The 15,000-nt window shown below is 47.6% G+C and overlaps 1 protein-coding gene across 1 annotated transcript in view; it reads left to right on the top strand.

The window, feature by feature from the left end:
* LOC125031645 (protocadherin-like wing polarity protein stan) overlaps positions 1 to 15,000 on the top strand; it is a 37,902-nt gene that overhangs the window by 22,179 nt on the left and 723 nt on the right. The window contains exons 7-33 of the mRNA XM_047622527.1: positions 1 to 226; positions 972 to 1,176; positions 1,854 to 1,963; positions 2,150 to 2,314; positions 2,573 to 2,727; positions 2,942 to 3,108; positions 3,420 to 3,680; positions 3,847 to 4,135; positions 4,259 to 4,398; positions 4,531 to 4,714; positions 4,860 to 5,053; positions 5,234 to 5,443; positions 5,574 to 5,760; positions 6,013 to 6,273; positions 6,450 to 6,738; positions 6,942 to 7,086; positions 7,430 to 7,648; positions 7,846 to 8,066; positions 8,319 to 8,465; positions 8,676 to 8,940; positions 9,137 to 9,398; positions 9,678 to 9,839; positions 10,152 to 10,364; positions 10,650 to 10,783; positions 10,995 to 11,382; positions 12,334 to 12,526; positions 13,823 to 15,000. The exon at positions 1 to 226 is cut by the window's left edge and continues 18 nt beyond it; the exon at positions 13,823 to 15,000 is cut by the window's right edge and continues 723 nt beyond it. Of these exons, the coding sequence (XP_047478483.1) occupies positions 1 to 226; positions 972 to 1,176; positions 1,854 to 1,963; positions 2,150 to 2,314; positions 2,573 to 2,727; positions 2,942 to 3,108; positions 3,420 to 3,680; positions 3,847 to 4,135; positions 4,259 to 4,398; positions 4,531 to 4,714; positions 4,860 to 5,053; positions 5,234 to 5,443; positions 5,574 to 5,760; positions 6,013 to 6,273; positions 6,450 to 6,738; positions 6,942 to 7,086; positions 7,430 to 7,648; positions 7,846 to 8,066; positions 8,319 to 8,465; positions 8,676 to 8,940; positions 9,137 to 9,398; positions 9,678 to 9,839; positions 10,152 to 10,364; positions 10,650 to 10,783; positions 10,995 to 11,382; positions 12,334 to 12,526; positions 13,823 to 13,850 (5,420 nt within the window). The 3' untranslated portion in view covers positions 13,851 to 15,000. The remainder of the gene's footprint in view (positions 227 to 971; positions 1,177 to 1,853; positions 1,964 to 2,149; positions 2,315 to 2,572; positions 2,728 to 2,941; positions 3,109 to 3,419; positions 3,681 to 3,846; positions 4,136 to 4,258; positions 4,399 to 4,530; positions 4,715 to 4,859; positions 5,054 to 5,233; positions 5,444 to 5,573; positions 5,761 to 6,012; positions 6,274 to 6,449; positions 6,739 to 6,941; positions 7,087 to 7,429; positions 7,649 to 7,845; positions 8,067 to 8,318; positions 8,466 to 8,675; positions 8,941 to 9,136; positions 9,399 to 9,677; positions 9,840 to 10,151; positions 10,365 to 10,649; positions 10,784 to 10,994; positions 11,383 to 12,333; positions 12,527 to 13,822) is intronic.

Genomic DNA, 15,000 nt, shown 5'->3' with positions numbered 1-15,000 from the left:
ACATGCTGAGTGGCCCCTGTGTGGACGGCATATGCGTACATGGCAGTAAATGTACGGAGGAGGACGGGCGAAGTGGAAACGGGGCAGGAGGCTTCAAGTGCACCAACTGTACACGTTCGTTGTACCACACCTCCACGTGCGAGCTGCGGGCGAGGAGGTTCTCTCGAGGGGCTTTCCTGACCTTCCCGACTCTGAAGCAGCGACACAGGATTCATATCAAGATGAGGTGAGCTGTTGAGGATTTTCTAGAATTCACGTTTGGGTAAATCTCTGTAAGAAAGTTGAAAGGAAAAAAATGTATTTTGTAATTCTGTTTTGTACGTGTTTCGTGTGTTTTTTGTTATGGATGTTTATTTATTTTGAGGTATTGTATTCTTTGTTTTGGACGCTACCACCCCTTGTTTGTTTTGCTAATATTTCACTTAATTTTCAATTCAAAATGACTGGGTTAACTTTGTAAGGAGATAATCTATTAGTAGTTTTTATTATGGTTATTATAAGGATTCATTTATTAATAGCTTTTATTTTTTTTTGCTGTGGATTTCTTTCGTCAGTCTTCCTTTGCATTTCTCATGCTTTTCTCTTTTCTTCTTTCCTTCTTTCCTTTCATCTTTTTCAATCTTTCATTCTCCCGTTTTACCTTTCTTTTCACTTCCGTTCCCTACACTCTGGCCGCCCTCCTCCATCATCCTCTCCTTACTTCTTCCTTGTTCTTTATGCTTCTCCTCTTTCATCATATTCTCCTCCTCCTCCTGCTCTTCCTCTTCCTCTTCCTCCTCCTCCTCCTCTTCCTCTTTCTCCTCCCACACCTTCTCATTCCTCGCTCCTTTTCCCCCTTCCTCTTCCCCTTCCTCTTTCCTCTTTCCCACTCTACACTCTCCTACCCCCTCCTTCCCTCCTCTTCCCCTCCCTTCTCCCCCCCCCCCCCCCCCTGTGCCAATCCCACTAACCTCCCCCGCCCCTCCCCACAGCTTCGCCACGAGGGAGCGCGACGGCCTCCTCCTCTACAACGGTCGCTACAACGAGAAACACGACTTCGTGGCCCTGGAGGTGGTGGGCGGGGCCGTCATGTTCTCCTTCAGCCTGGGCACCGCCACCACGAGGGTCACGGCCACGGTGCCCGGCGGCGTCGACGACGGAGACTGGCACACCGTCACCGTGGATTACTATAACAGGGTGGGTTGGCGTGTGTGTGTGTGTGTGTGTGTGTGTGTGTGTGTGTGTGTGTGTGTGTGTGTGTGTGTGTGTGTGTGTGTGTGTGTGTGTGTGTGTGTGTGTGTGTGTGATAGACAGAGACAGATAGAGAAAAACAGATAGAGACATAGAAACAGATTGAGACAGAGACAGACAGACAGAGACAGAGACAGACAGATAGAGACAGAGACAGACAGATAGAGACAGAGACAGACAGATAGAGACAGAGACAGAGACAGAGACAGAGACAGACAGACAGACAGACAGACAGACAGACAGACAGACAGACAGACAGAAAGAGACAGACAGACAGAGACAGACACAGACAGATATTGACAAAGCCAGACAGATAGAGACAGAGAAAAACAGACAGAGACAGACAGATAAAGACAGAGCCAGACAGATAGAGACAAAGACAGACAGAGACAGACAGATAGAGACAAAGGCAGACAGATAGAGACAGAGACAGACAGATAGAGACAGAGGCAGACATATAGAAGAGAGTCAGACAGATAGAGACAAAGATAGACAATTGCAGACAGACAGACAGACACAATAGAAATACAGAAAGACAGAGTTTGCGAATGTAGAGCGCGAGTTTCATTAATGTTCACACGTTAAGATAACACGCCCCTGACCTCGGTTCCCTTCTCCTCCAGAGCGCCACCATCAGCCTCGACCACTGCGACTCCGCGCTCGCCGTCCGCTTCGGCCACCAGATCGGGGACTACCACTGCGCCAACACCACGGCTCAGATTCTCGACCCGAGGTACCTGATTTGTTTTAGGATTCTCTTAGGGCTCTTTTAGGGCTCCGTGGTTTCGATAACAAGTAGATGTTTGTGGATATTGTAGGCATTCACTGCAAAAACTAATTTCTAAATCTGTTTTGAAGAAATCAGACATTCATTTCATATTTCTAATAAACTCCTAACACTCGCGTTCCACTCCTGAAGGTGTGCCAGCTTGACGGAGTCCTGTCATAGGTTCTTGGACGTGACAGGGCCCCTTCAGATAGGTGGCCTGCCCGCCCTCCCCACAACTTACCAGGTCAGCCAGCAGCACTTCCATGGATGCATCCGCGATCTCTATGTCGACCATAAGTTCATCGATTTGGATTCGTGAGTATGAAGAGGTTTACCTTTGTGTTAGTTTTCTTTTCTCCTTATTCGGAGTTGTAGTGTCTGTTGGTTAACTGCTTATCTTTCGGCTGGTTGACATAGCTTGACATAGCTTGAGGTCAAGGGGGAGAGTTGACATAGCATGGGATCAGGGGTGAAAGTTGATGTAGTTCGAGTTGGTGAAAGTTGACAACTTGAAGTTGAGAAAGTTCTCACAGCTCACACATCAGGCAATCTAACCGTATTCTACTTTTTCAGATACGTAGCAGATAACGGCACTTACCCAGGCTGCCCCGAGAAGAACAGCTTTTGCCGCTCTCACCCGTGTCAGAACGGCGGCTCTTGCAGGGAGACCTTTGGCACCTTCGTCTGCACTTGCCCGACGGGCTGGGGCGGGAGGTACTGCTCTGAAGGTGAGTGCGTTGCCCTTGCTGTTTTGTTGTGACCATCACCACCATCGGCGTCGTCGTCGTCGTCATTATTTTTGTTATGGCGATAGTTATTGATATTGGCTGTAGTGAAAGCAATAGAAGTGGGAATATTATTAGTTTTACGCATTGTTGTCACACAATAACTATGGACCTTACTTGGAAAGACTTTTCACCCGCCCCTTGATCCGCGTCACAGAGCTTGAGGTGGTGAAGCAGTTCACGGGCGAGGGCTTCCTGGTGGTGACGCCGCACTTGCAGTCCATCAAACTACCGTGGAGCAACAGCCTCTCCTTCAGGACGCGAGAGCAGTTCGGTCTACTTGTCATCACTGCCGTCGGACAGAACGCTAACAGTATTATTGAGGTAAATGTTTGTTTTTGTTTCGTGGGGAGATTGTGTGTGTATGTGTGTGTGTGTGTGTGTGTGTGTGTGTGTGTGTGTGTGTGTGTGTGTGTGTGTGTGTGTGTGTGTGTGTGTGTGTGTGTGTGTGTGTGTGTGTGTGTGTGTGTGTGTGTGTGTGTGTGTGTGTGTGTGTGTGTGTGTGTGTGTGTGTGTGTGTTGAAATAAATAGTTTTGAATGTAAACCTATAGGAAAGTACTATCGTGGATATAGTCCTGCCATTTGATTCACCATTCGCTTGTCGTGCCCCCCCCCCCCTCCCCCCCCCGAACAGCTGGTCGACGGCTTCATCCAGTACCGCTACGAGAACACCACCATGAAGCTGACGGAGACGCGCGTGGATGACGGCCTGTGGCACAACGTGGAGGTGAAGTGGATGAGCAGGGAGGTATGGATCAACCTGGATTATGGGAACTACGAGATCACGCACTCGGTGGACTCGTGGGTGGCCGGGCTCTACATCGGCAAGGTCTCGGTCGGGGGCGTCCAGCCCTCGGACCCCGCCAAGGTCACGGGCTTCAAGGGATGCATCAAGGTTAGTGGAGAAGAGAAGGAGGGGAGAAGAGGAATTTCACATATCCTTTTTGAGAAAGTGTCAGATGAGCTTCAGTCGTTGTGATATGGCTATAAGGTTAATGATAGCTATGTTAACACTTATGTGTTTATCCCGCACTCACTAACCAAACACTCTCCTTGTGCAGGATGTCCGCGTGGGAAGCAACAAGAACATCCTGGCGCACCCGACGCACGAGGGCGGCGCCCGCAACGGCTGCGTTGCCTCCGACCCCTGCACGTCGCGCCCGTGCCCCGCGAACTCGCAGTGCGTCAACACCTGGCAGGGTTACGAGTGCAAGTGCAACAAGGGCTTCTTCGGGGACAAGTGCGCGGACGTGTGCACGCTGAACCCGTGCAGCAACAACGCCACCTGCGTGCATGACATCCACTCCCCGAAAGGCTATCGCTGCGAGTGCCCGACCTACAAGTTCTCTGGTGAGTAGACATGTTACATTATTTTTTCTTTAAAGTCCTTACACGGGACAAATTAAAAATATATGTGTTAATTAATCTGGTGGTGTTTATAAATCAACCGGGTGTTTCTCCTCGTTCCCACAGGCGAGTACTGCGAGGTGGTGCTGGACCAGCCGTGCCCGACCAACTGGTGGGGTTACCCCGTCTGCGGCCCCTGCCACTGCGACGTCGACAAGGGCTACGACGGCGACTGTAACAAGACTAGCGGGGAATGTCGGTGCGAGGTGAGCTCTCCTCTCTTCTCCATTTCTTCTTCATGTTTATCCGGCATTAATTGTTCGATAACTTAACCCGTGTATAAGAGACATAGTTATCCACAGTAAACTTCGTGTGCTTAAACGACCCTCGATTTCCAGGAAAATCACTACCAGCCGGAAGCCTCAGACGCCTGCTACGACTGCGACTGTTATCTGGTGGGGTCGTATGGGGGTTCATGCGACCCTCTGACGGGCCAGTGTCGGTGTCGCCCCGGGGTCATCGGTCGTCGCTGTGACCTTTGTGCAAACGCCTTCGCTCAGGTCACGATTAGAGGCTGCGAAAGTAAGTGCTGTGATGTTATTTATGTGTTTTTCGTGTATTCTAGGATATCGTCCTTTTGTATATGTACCAAACTACATATATATCATCTCGTTTATTGTATTAGTTCTCACTCATTTTAAACCAATCATTCCTTCGCCTTGAACAGTCGTGTACGACGGATGCCCCAAGAATTTCGACATGATCTGGTGGGAGCAGACGGCCTTCGACGGAAAGACGGTCCAGCCGTGTCCCGCAGGAGCTCAAGGGCAGGCCAGCAGGTCGTGCCACAAGGAAGTCGGATGGGGAGCTCCGGACATGTTCAACTGCGTGTCGGATACTTTCATCGAACTGAGGGATCTGGTGGGTAGCTTTGGTGCTCGAAGTGTCCTTTTATGGAGTTTGAAGGGGAGTTCGAATCTGATAAATAACGATTGTCGTTCTAGGCAGCGTGAAGTATGCAAATGTGTTTCTCTAGCTCGCCAAACGTTAAGCGTTCAGTATATACAAAGGCCTAAGAGCGACCCATTCATTTCCTCACAGCTGCGGAGCCTCGATAATGAGGAGCTGGAGATCACTACCTATCTGGCCGTGAAGATCTCCGAGGACCTCAACTACGCCTGCTCGATCACGCCGTCCATGTGGGGCTCGGACGTCCTCATCGCCTCACGGCTTCTCATCGTCCTCCTCGAGTACGAGGGTCACCAGGAGGGACTCAACCTGACTCACAGACAGGACCGCCACTACATCCAGGTAATACAAGGGGATGGGGTAAAGGCGTGAGTCAAGTCATGGTAGATGGTCACTTTCATTTGATTGACACCGTGTTTCTAGCCACGGTCCTGAACATGGAATTTAAACCCTGGCCTTTCCTCCCCTCCAGAACCTGGTGGAGTCAGCCAGCGTGATCCTGCAGCCCCTGTACGCCGGCCACTGGCAGCGAATCAACGGCCTCAACGGCTTCGGGGCCGACTCGCTCCTCACCAAGCTGGACGAGTACGTGGCAACGCTGGCCACCAACCAGGGCGACACATATACCACGCCCTTCGAAGTGCCCACCAAGCAAGTCGGTAAGTGAAGCCGTGAGATGTGTGTGTATGATAAAGTGTCATGTCTAAAGGTTTATTGAATACTTATATAGTAAAATGTGCACGGAAGTTTGTAGTACATAACATATAGAAATCAGTGGAAACTTAAAACCTATATTTTCTATTTCCCGACCATTTAAAACAACAGTGATGTATACTTGGACTAGGTAAAAATGCAATCCACCAGGACATCTCGGAATTATTAACTATTTTAACACTCCCGATTCCCCACAGTGTTCGGGATGGACACAGTCTCCGCCGACGAACTGTACGGCTATAGTCGGTCTGGGTACGTAGCGGGGCACGAGGACCGCGTCGAGCACGTGATTATACCCGAGACTTCGTCCTTGGTGGACCGCCACTACCCGGGCAAGGGGGAGGCTTCGGTAATCGTGCCCAAGTACAACAACTACCTGAAGAACCAGCAGCTATGGGTCCACGACACGAACATCAGGATCCCCCTCTCGCTGCTCGGGATCCCCAATGTGGCGAAGGGTGAGTGGCGGAGGCGCTTCAGCGCTTCATGAATATACAATCGTTGTTTGTACAATTCTACAGTAATTATTTATCTGGAGTATACATTGCACAGTTTAACATTTGTTGCATATACATTCAGTAGATCTGTTTAACCCCTAAGTGAAACACAGCTGAACTTCCATGTGTTTCCCCAGGCGAGACCTCGACGGGCGAGACCCTGGGCAGCCACCGCGCGGTCGTCAGCTACGTGGTGTTCCGCTCGCTTGGCCTCCTCCTCCCGGAGACCTACGACGGCGACGTAGAGCAGCGCTGGGGCGTCGGGCTGGCCGTCCGCTCGCCGGTGTTCACGGTGGCGGTGCACACGGAGCACGGGGGGCTCATCAAGGACAAGCTGGGCGTCCAGGTGCGGCTGCGGTTCCGGGTGGGCCACGTCGGCCGCCGCTCCAACCCGCAGTGCGTCACGTGGGTCACCAAGCCCGACAGGTGAGTACCAAGGGAGGGGAGGGATGAGAGTGTGAGTGAGGGATGGGAGAGAGAGAGAGAGAGAGAGAGAGAGAGAGAGAGAGAGAGAGAGAGAGAGAGAGAGAGAGAGAGAGAGAGAGAGAGAGAGAGAGAGAGAGGAAAGTAGAAAAGAAAATTGGAAACGACCTCGTGCCCACAAAACCAAGTCTCCTTCCTCCCTGCAGCAAAGAGGGCGTGTGGACCCGCGAGGGCTGCGTCACGAGCGCCGCCGAGCGAGGCTACGGGGATTACGTCAACGACACCTTCATCAACTGCACCTGCGACCACCTCTCCAGTTTTGCCGTCATTCTGAACGACGCAGAAGCAGAGGTGAGGACCTTGATTGTTTTATTTGTCTTTTTTAGATATGTTGTTCATGGATATGTTGCTGTTTTGGGGGAAATATAGCATATTTATGACAGTAGGATACCTTGCATTAGGTGATCAAAGGCATAGTACCTTTAGATCTCATGTTCAAATTAGATGTCAGAACTATATAACATTTTGTGATTAATATTTTTTTTAAGTGAAACTATATAACACTTTATTCATAACGTCTTCATATCTAAACGCTTCAAAATTCAGGATAAATTTCATAAAAGTAAACACTTTACCAATAGTAATTTCTCGAAATAAAAACACCTTCGTTACGTATCCCCCTCTCCCCTCACAGTTCCTTGCCGAGCCGTCCATCGCCGAGGACGTGACGACCTACACCGGCCTCATCCTGTCGCTGGTGCTGCTCCTCCTCGCCTTCATCGCCTTCTGCCTCCTCCGCGGCGCCCAGACCAACTCGAACACGATCCACAAGAACCTGACTGCTTGCATCTTCATTGTGCAGCTGCTTTTCCTCGCGGCTCTAAAGATCAGGCATATTCTTGTGCAACAGGAGGTGGGTTGGGATGTGGTGCTTATGAGGAGGAAATGTTGTATGAGTAGATCTGTTTATGTTTACAAGCGTGGATAAACAGTTTTAATCTTTGAATTTTCAGCAAGATAATGTGAATTGATTATGCTATTTGGAATATTGCAGTCCATTATATGATTTCACCAATTTTACGACTCCTTTCCATTCACTCTTCACCACAGTTCCCTTGCAAAATGGTAGCCATCGGCCTCCACTACTTCTGGCTGTGCGTGTTCACGTGGCTGCTCATCGAGGGCGTTCACCTGTACCGGATGCTCACGGAGATGCGCGACGTGAACCACGGCCAGATGCGGTTCTACTACTCCTGCGGCTACGGGCTGCCCGCCATCATTGTGGGCCTGTCCGTGGGCGTGCGCGCCGACCAGTACGGGAACTACTTCTTGTGAGTCTTCAGGGTTATTTCTTCTCTGTAGAGTATGCAGAGAGAGAAAAATGTAATATGTATAAAGAAAGTCTGTATTTTGATTTTTTCATATGACATTTGATAGGTTGTTCAAAATCGAAAGATCGCGTGTGGTGGATAGATATATACAGATATATGGAGATATTCTGATAGACAGATCGATAAATAGATGGATATTATAAGACAATAACAAATAAATGAGCGAGACTAACGTATGGTTTGTTTATACAGCTGTTGGCTAAGCATCTACGAGAACGTGGTGTGGGCCTTGGTGGGCCCGATCTGCACCATCGTCATCATCATTCTGCTGGTGTTCGTCCTGGCCATCCGCGCTTCCCTCACCCTCAAGGGACATATCGAAGGATTCGGAAACCTCAGGTCTGATTAGGGCTTCCAAATTAGTTTTTCTTCTTCACTCTTCTCTACGACTATAAGTGTGAATGTGGAGCTTGCCATTGCTCTATTTTTAAATGTTATAGATTGATAAGTTCTTTAAGCTACTTTGTGCTATAATCACACTTTCATCTAATGAATCTCTGGAATAATTCGTCGCCCTTTTACCTCATTGCTGTCTCTGTCCCGACGCAGGACGCTGCTGTGGCTGGGCATCCTGTTCCTGCCTCTCCTCGGGGCCACGTGGGTGCTGGCGGTCCTCTCGGTGTCAGAGGACCTCGAGATCCTGCACTACTTCTTCTCGGTGTTCTCCCTGCTGACGGCCCTCTTCGTACTCGTAGGATACTGCCTCCTCAACAGCCGTGTCAGGGACTCACTCTACTTCATGTTCCTGGCCTGCACAGGGAGGAAGGTGCCCTACCAGGAGACCCTGAGCGTCGCGCGGCCGTCGCACTCCTCGGTGAGCACTCGTGTCATTCGGTCCCTGGCTGGGAAGGGGAAACTCAAGAATATTGTGCTTCATGAACTTTATTTTCGTGAGCTGATCTAGATTCTTGTGTGAATATCATATTTTCGTTTAGTTCTTGCGCATTTACATTTTGATTGAGAAAGAATGTTAATCAAGTAAATAACAGCAACTCCTCCTCCGCCCACAGCGTTCAGCCCTCACCTACAACGACGACTTCAACATCCTGCGGCGCAACATCGGCATCTCCACGGCCAGCACGACCTCCCGCTCCACCTGCAAGACCTCCAGCTCGCCCTACAGTCGGAGCGAGGGCGTGGCGGTGGGCGGGCGGGTGGCCTCCTCCAGCACGCCCAGCAACTACAACTCCAACACGGATATCAACTCCCAGGCGCATTCGGTCAAGTCGCCGTACGCGTACAACGACTCCACAATGTTCCATAGGAAACACGGTGAGTGAAGGAGGGAGGGAGAGGGAGAGGGAGAGGGGGAGGGGAGGGAGGGTAGGTGTGAGGGAGAGGGAAAGGAGAAGGGAGAGAAGGGAAAGGAGAAGGGAGAGAAAGGGAAAGGTGAAAGAGATTGATGATATCGTTTTATGAATGGGAAAAATATTGAATAGCTCTATGCGAGATAATTCGAATAACGATAAGACAAAAATTAAAACATTAATCAGAAAAGGAAGATTAAAAAGTGTCGTAATTGAACGTTTAACCTTCTCCCCCTTCGTCCAGGCGGTCGAGGAGGAAGACGTCGAGAGAGCGAAAGCGAGAGCGAGCTGAGCCTCGACCACCGCTCGCTCGACCTCGCCTCCTCCCACTCGAGCGACGAGGACGACACCACGACCCACAACGGAACACTCAGGGTCAACGAACGACGCACCAATCCGCCGCCCGGTACGTATCAGGAGAGTAGGATGAAGGATGAAGGGAGGGAGACAAACAGACTGGCAGAGATGACAGATGTGATTCATGAATTACAATAAATAGGAATGGATGAATGATAAAGGTAAACATAATGAATACGACGATGATAATGAAAGCGATAGATGTTTTGAGAACAAAAAAAAACAATAGTAATCTTCAGCAACTGGGAAAACAAAGCTAAGAAGAGCGCTCGCTCCGGAGAATCCTCATTTCCCACAGCGACGTGCACACCCGACCTTGCCCCCGCCCCCACAGCCTCACTCAAGATCTTTGTTTCAGAAGTTCCTCCCAAACCATCGAGTTATCTGCCGAACATCTACGACCTCGACACCACGGCGGAGGCGCTTCCCCCCGCCCCCCATAGCATGCCCGGGGGAGGTGGGGGAGGGCCGCCCTTAGGAGGGGGTCCGGGAGGATCGCCTTTCCTGCACAACATTCGTCCGCTCTTCGCCACTCGCTGGTCCTCGCAGCTGGACTCCACTTACCCCTACAAAGGTTGGTGTTCGGCGACGGCGGGCTCGCCATGCCACGCCTCGTATTTGGTGCTTGTGCTTTACGCCTGTCATTGTTTTATCACTGGGACATTATTTAGGACGCTTGGAAGAAAAAAATCTATAGACAAACAATATATTGAAAGGTAATTTTTCAGTAAACATATGTATGTTTCATTATAAGTGAAATTTAATGTTTTTGAATGCGTGATTAAAACATAAGCAGGTGAAATGAAGAACGGCTAACATGAGTTCTGAGGAAACTAACACGTCGCCTGTTCCTTCACAGAGCACAACGTGCCGTCGCCTCTGTGGGCCAGCGAGAGGCTCTCCACCACCACCGCCTCAGACAACGAGATGCAAGACAAGGCGGACAATTTGAGAGTAGAGTCCCGTCCTTCCCTTGCTCGGTATATGGACCAGGTAAGGTTGGTTTTGGTCTTTTGAAAGAAAAAAAATCGAGGGCGAGTAATTCGAGTTGAATATATAATGCAGGGTGCTGTTTGGGTTATAACACTTACTAGGCTTTATCTTCTTTGCATAAGAAAAAAAACAGAAAAACTGCTCAGTCTGAGTAAAGAATATAAGTAAAATTTTACTGACGCGTCAGCCCTTTCCATCCGCTCTCCTGCAGAACCGCGGCCGTTATTCCCCCGCCGAGAACCAGTACGGCACGTACTCGCCCTCGAGCAAGCACCGCTTCTCGCCGGACCCGAAAAAGTTCTCGACGCTGGATGCCCGACGAAACTCCCCGGACGCCCGCCGTTACTCTCCTGACGTGAGTGGGCGCCTATATCCAGGGCAAGTGCCTGAGGGGAGCCCGTACGCCCACGAGAGCCCCTACGCCCACAGCGGGCGGAGAATCTCGCCGGAGAACCTTGTGGTAAGAACGGAGTCGCGCGCCAGCAGGTCGAGCGTGGACAGCATGGACAAGAGGCGCTACTCGCCCACGCACCAGGCGCAGCAGCAGGCCGCAGGGACGCCCAGGAGCCAGAAGAGGTTCTTGCATCAGCTGGCGGAAGGTAGGGGTCGTTCGACCAGGTGTTGTGGGTCTGCATTCGGTACTTGGAAGAGGGGTATGTGGTGTATCTATCGAGGTAGAGGAAAAGTCTATTTTTTCTTGAATGAGGTGACTTGGGATTTGTTTCTTAATTTCCTATCTTGGATATTCAGACAGTATTCTGGCAACTTAGCTAAGTCTCTATGGAACATGGCTGTAAAGATTTACTGTATACTGTAGTTGGACGAATAAGTTGTAATCCAATTTGGGAATTTAGCAGTATGTGGTTCTAAAGATATAGTATGACAGTGTGACTTATCAGTAAGATACTCAGTAACTCTATTGTAGTCTTACAAATTAGTGAGACATTTAGATCAACGCTTTTAATCATGTTTGCCTAAACAGCTGCGGAAGTGACGACCTTGTGTAATCAGGTAGACTGGCCATTACTGCAGAACCACTAGAAGTTGTATACATATAGCAGTTGCCATTTTAGAGTGTATCTGATAGAGTATAAGTGATATAATATATTTATAATTAGTATAAGTTACAGTATATGGGGAATGGATATGCCTTCTGGATTTCCACACGTTTGTCAGCTTGAGGCTTTTGCACTTCGCTTCTACTATTTAGCTTCTACCGGTCTCGGTGGCTCAGCTCTCCCCCTTTCTCTTTTTCGTACGCTCTCTTTCCTTCTTTAAATCATTTTGAATCTGGCTCTCCTACCCTCTCTCTGTTTCTCCATTTCTTCTCGCTCTCTCTCATTTTCCTCTCTCTAGCTGCTCACTTTGCTCTGTCTTTCTCCTCTCAGATCCCGTCTTTTTCTCCTCGCTTCCTCTGTCTTTCTCCCCTGTTCTCGCCCTTTCTTTCCCTCTCTTTTTTCCGCCCCTTCTGCGCCCTCTTCGCTGAGCCTCAGAGCTGCCCGCACGCATGCCCGGCTCTGACGACTCGCTCCTTTCCTCCGCCCACACAGACCCGAGTCCCGAGGCCCTCCCGGCACCGGTCGTGGGCGGCGGCGCGGGCGGGGAGAGCAGCGTGGAGGAGAACAACCTCAATATCTCGCCCTCAGACCCCCCTCAGTCGCCCTCCCCGCCCCCCATCCTCCCCGCCGCCCTCATGGCCACCCACAAGATCCGCGCCATCACGCTGGGGATCTCAGACTCGGAGTAAGTCTCCCGGTGGGAGAGAGAAGGCCGGTTTAGTTTAGCCTCTGTTATTATTTGGAATTATTAGGATCACAAGTTCTTTTTGAGTTCTAAACTTAGAAATACTATCAAAATCACAAAATACTGTGATCAGTGTCCAAAATGGAAATGGAATAAAAACTATTATACAGAAAGGAAAGTTAATAAAGTTTCATTTTGAAAAATAAAATCAAAATTATGTCAAAATTAATTCAAAAGTCCAGGGCCCAAAAAGGTGGGCAGTGGAGATTTTATAATCTCTGGCTCCACCTCTTGATACTTTTTTTAAGAAATCAAAATTTCATTTACATAAAGGAAAGCACAGGAAATCATACCTCGCAGAAAATGCATATATTGCTGTGTGACCTAACCATAATCCTTAATTAAAATCCGTTCCGTTTTCTCTGCCATCCAAAGGGAAGACTAATGTAATTGGGTGAGTTGAAGGTGTTGGTGAAGCTTACCTCATCTAAAGCTACACACAAACGCAATATGTGGCCTTGGAAACAAATAAACAAAAATTTTAAAATATGTATATTGTCTCGTGTGTTTGTTTAAATGAGTAAGCCATTTTAGACCTTGGGAGTGCGTGGATGGACCAGTGTAGCACTCAGCATGTGAAGGAAGTTATGAAAAAAATAGTAGTGCAGAGCTTACAAAACTTTTCTCTTCTGTCTTGCATCAGTCTTGGAGTTTGTGACTTTCAGTATATTTCTCTTTAATTTGGTACAAGTATTATTTGCATTTCGTCTCCCGTATGAAATGATTCAAATATGTACATTGAAAATAATGTTTGTGGTTACGTAGCCGGCAAAAAGCACAGATTAGTTCGAACGATATTAATCCGGCAGATTATTAGTTGATTAATTGGCATCTTGTACAACCCTTGTATAATAATTCACCATAAATGTAGATTGTCGGTTTAATATTGTTTTTATTCATTCTTGGCCGTCGGCTTGGTAACCAATTTAGGAAATTATATATTATGTTATTCTGTAGTTTTGTTTGTCTCTTGTGTTTGTCTCTTGTGTCATTTTCTTCCATGTAAATTGATTCTCAGAAAAGCATGATTTCTTTTTCACAAAACATCCATAAAACTATTCTCTTTTCCTTCATTTTGTACAGTTCCTTTACACATATCGTTATTTTGTCAAACATAGATTCTACATTATGTAATTATTTCGTATACTCAAATCACATTGATATGGAAAAATATATAGAATTCTAAACTTAAAAGACCTGAGGACAGGAATTAACAACATGCTCCTCCTCCCACAGCAAAGACAGCACTGAAACCACCGTGTGACAACCCTCCCTCATCGCTGCGCCTGACGGGACAACCAGACGAAGAAGTATGAAGAGAGAACGGGAAGGGGAAATTAAAACGATAGAGGTGTAAACAGTAAACGGGAAAAAGTTTAAACAAAACGGAAAGGTGTAAACTGAGACCGGAAAAGTGCAAAGAGAAGGGGAAACATTGTGAAGAGAAGCAGACAGGTTGAGAAAAAGAGAGCTGAAAAAATGTGGATAGATATGGCCGATATTGTCACGAAATATGTCACAAATGTATAGATTTTCAAAGATATTTTTATATTTTACCTTTGTCTTTCAGTTAGATCACTTTTTTCTGATAGTGGTTTACATTTTTGTGATTTTGTCACCTATATGCATTCGAAGTCAATCCTCAGTTATGGTTAGTTGTATACAGATCATTTATTATATAATTTGAAAAGGATAAGAATACACACTGTAAAGGACGTGATAAAAGTACAGTAGTCTCCCATATAGTGGACTTCAAAGAAAACGGAAACCCACCAATCATGGCAATTTATATTACTAAGTCTTATTGTGCTTCGCTTCCAAGACATTCCTCCTTAGAGCTCTCGACGAAGAAACGAAAACAAAGGATGATACGACAGAACGCAAGTGGGCTTTTAGTCAAGTGGAGAGACGATCGTGTTTTGCAAGAGATGTTGAAATGTCTATAGATCGTTACCGCTTATAACCTGCAAGTTGCAATGTATTCTCGACGTGTCATTCATCTATTGTGCGGTTTATTAGTGTTGTGTATACAAGTCACTCTTCATCTTGCTTGTGTGATTAACTTAAAATAAAATCTTTGTCCGACCCGCAGCCGATAATATTTAATAGACTTTATTTAGAGATAGGAACAGTAATTTATTTTACAAATTACTTGTAGATATATGTATAGACGCATCTTCCACTACGATAAAAAGCTTATTGTTGAAAGTGGAAAATGATGAGCGAAAAAACTATAAAATTGTTTCGTCCATGAGTGAAAGGCGTTGGTTTTTGAGTGGTGAGAAAAAATATGATAAACAAGGAATAGAGGAGAAAAAGAAAAGATTGAATTTGTTAGTGAAAACCAAACGGGATAAAACAAAAAGACTTAACGATAAGGAACATTTCCCTGGGACAAATTGAAATAAAAACCA

Source organism: Penaeus chinensis, chromosome 13, assembly GCF_019202785.1.
Source record: "Penaeus chinensis breed Huanghai No. 1 chromosome 13, ASM1920278v2, whole genome shotgun sequence".
Taxonomy (NCBI): domain Eukaryota; kingdom Metazoa; phylum Arthropoda; class Malacostraca; order Decapoda; family Penaeidae; genus Penaeus; species Penaeus chinensis.
Note: the sequence above shows the minus strand (reverse complement) of the source record. Positions and strands in the feature narration are given on the sequence as shown.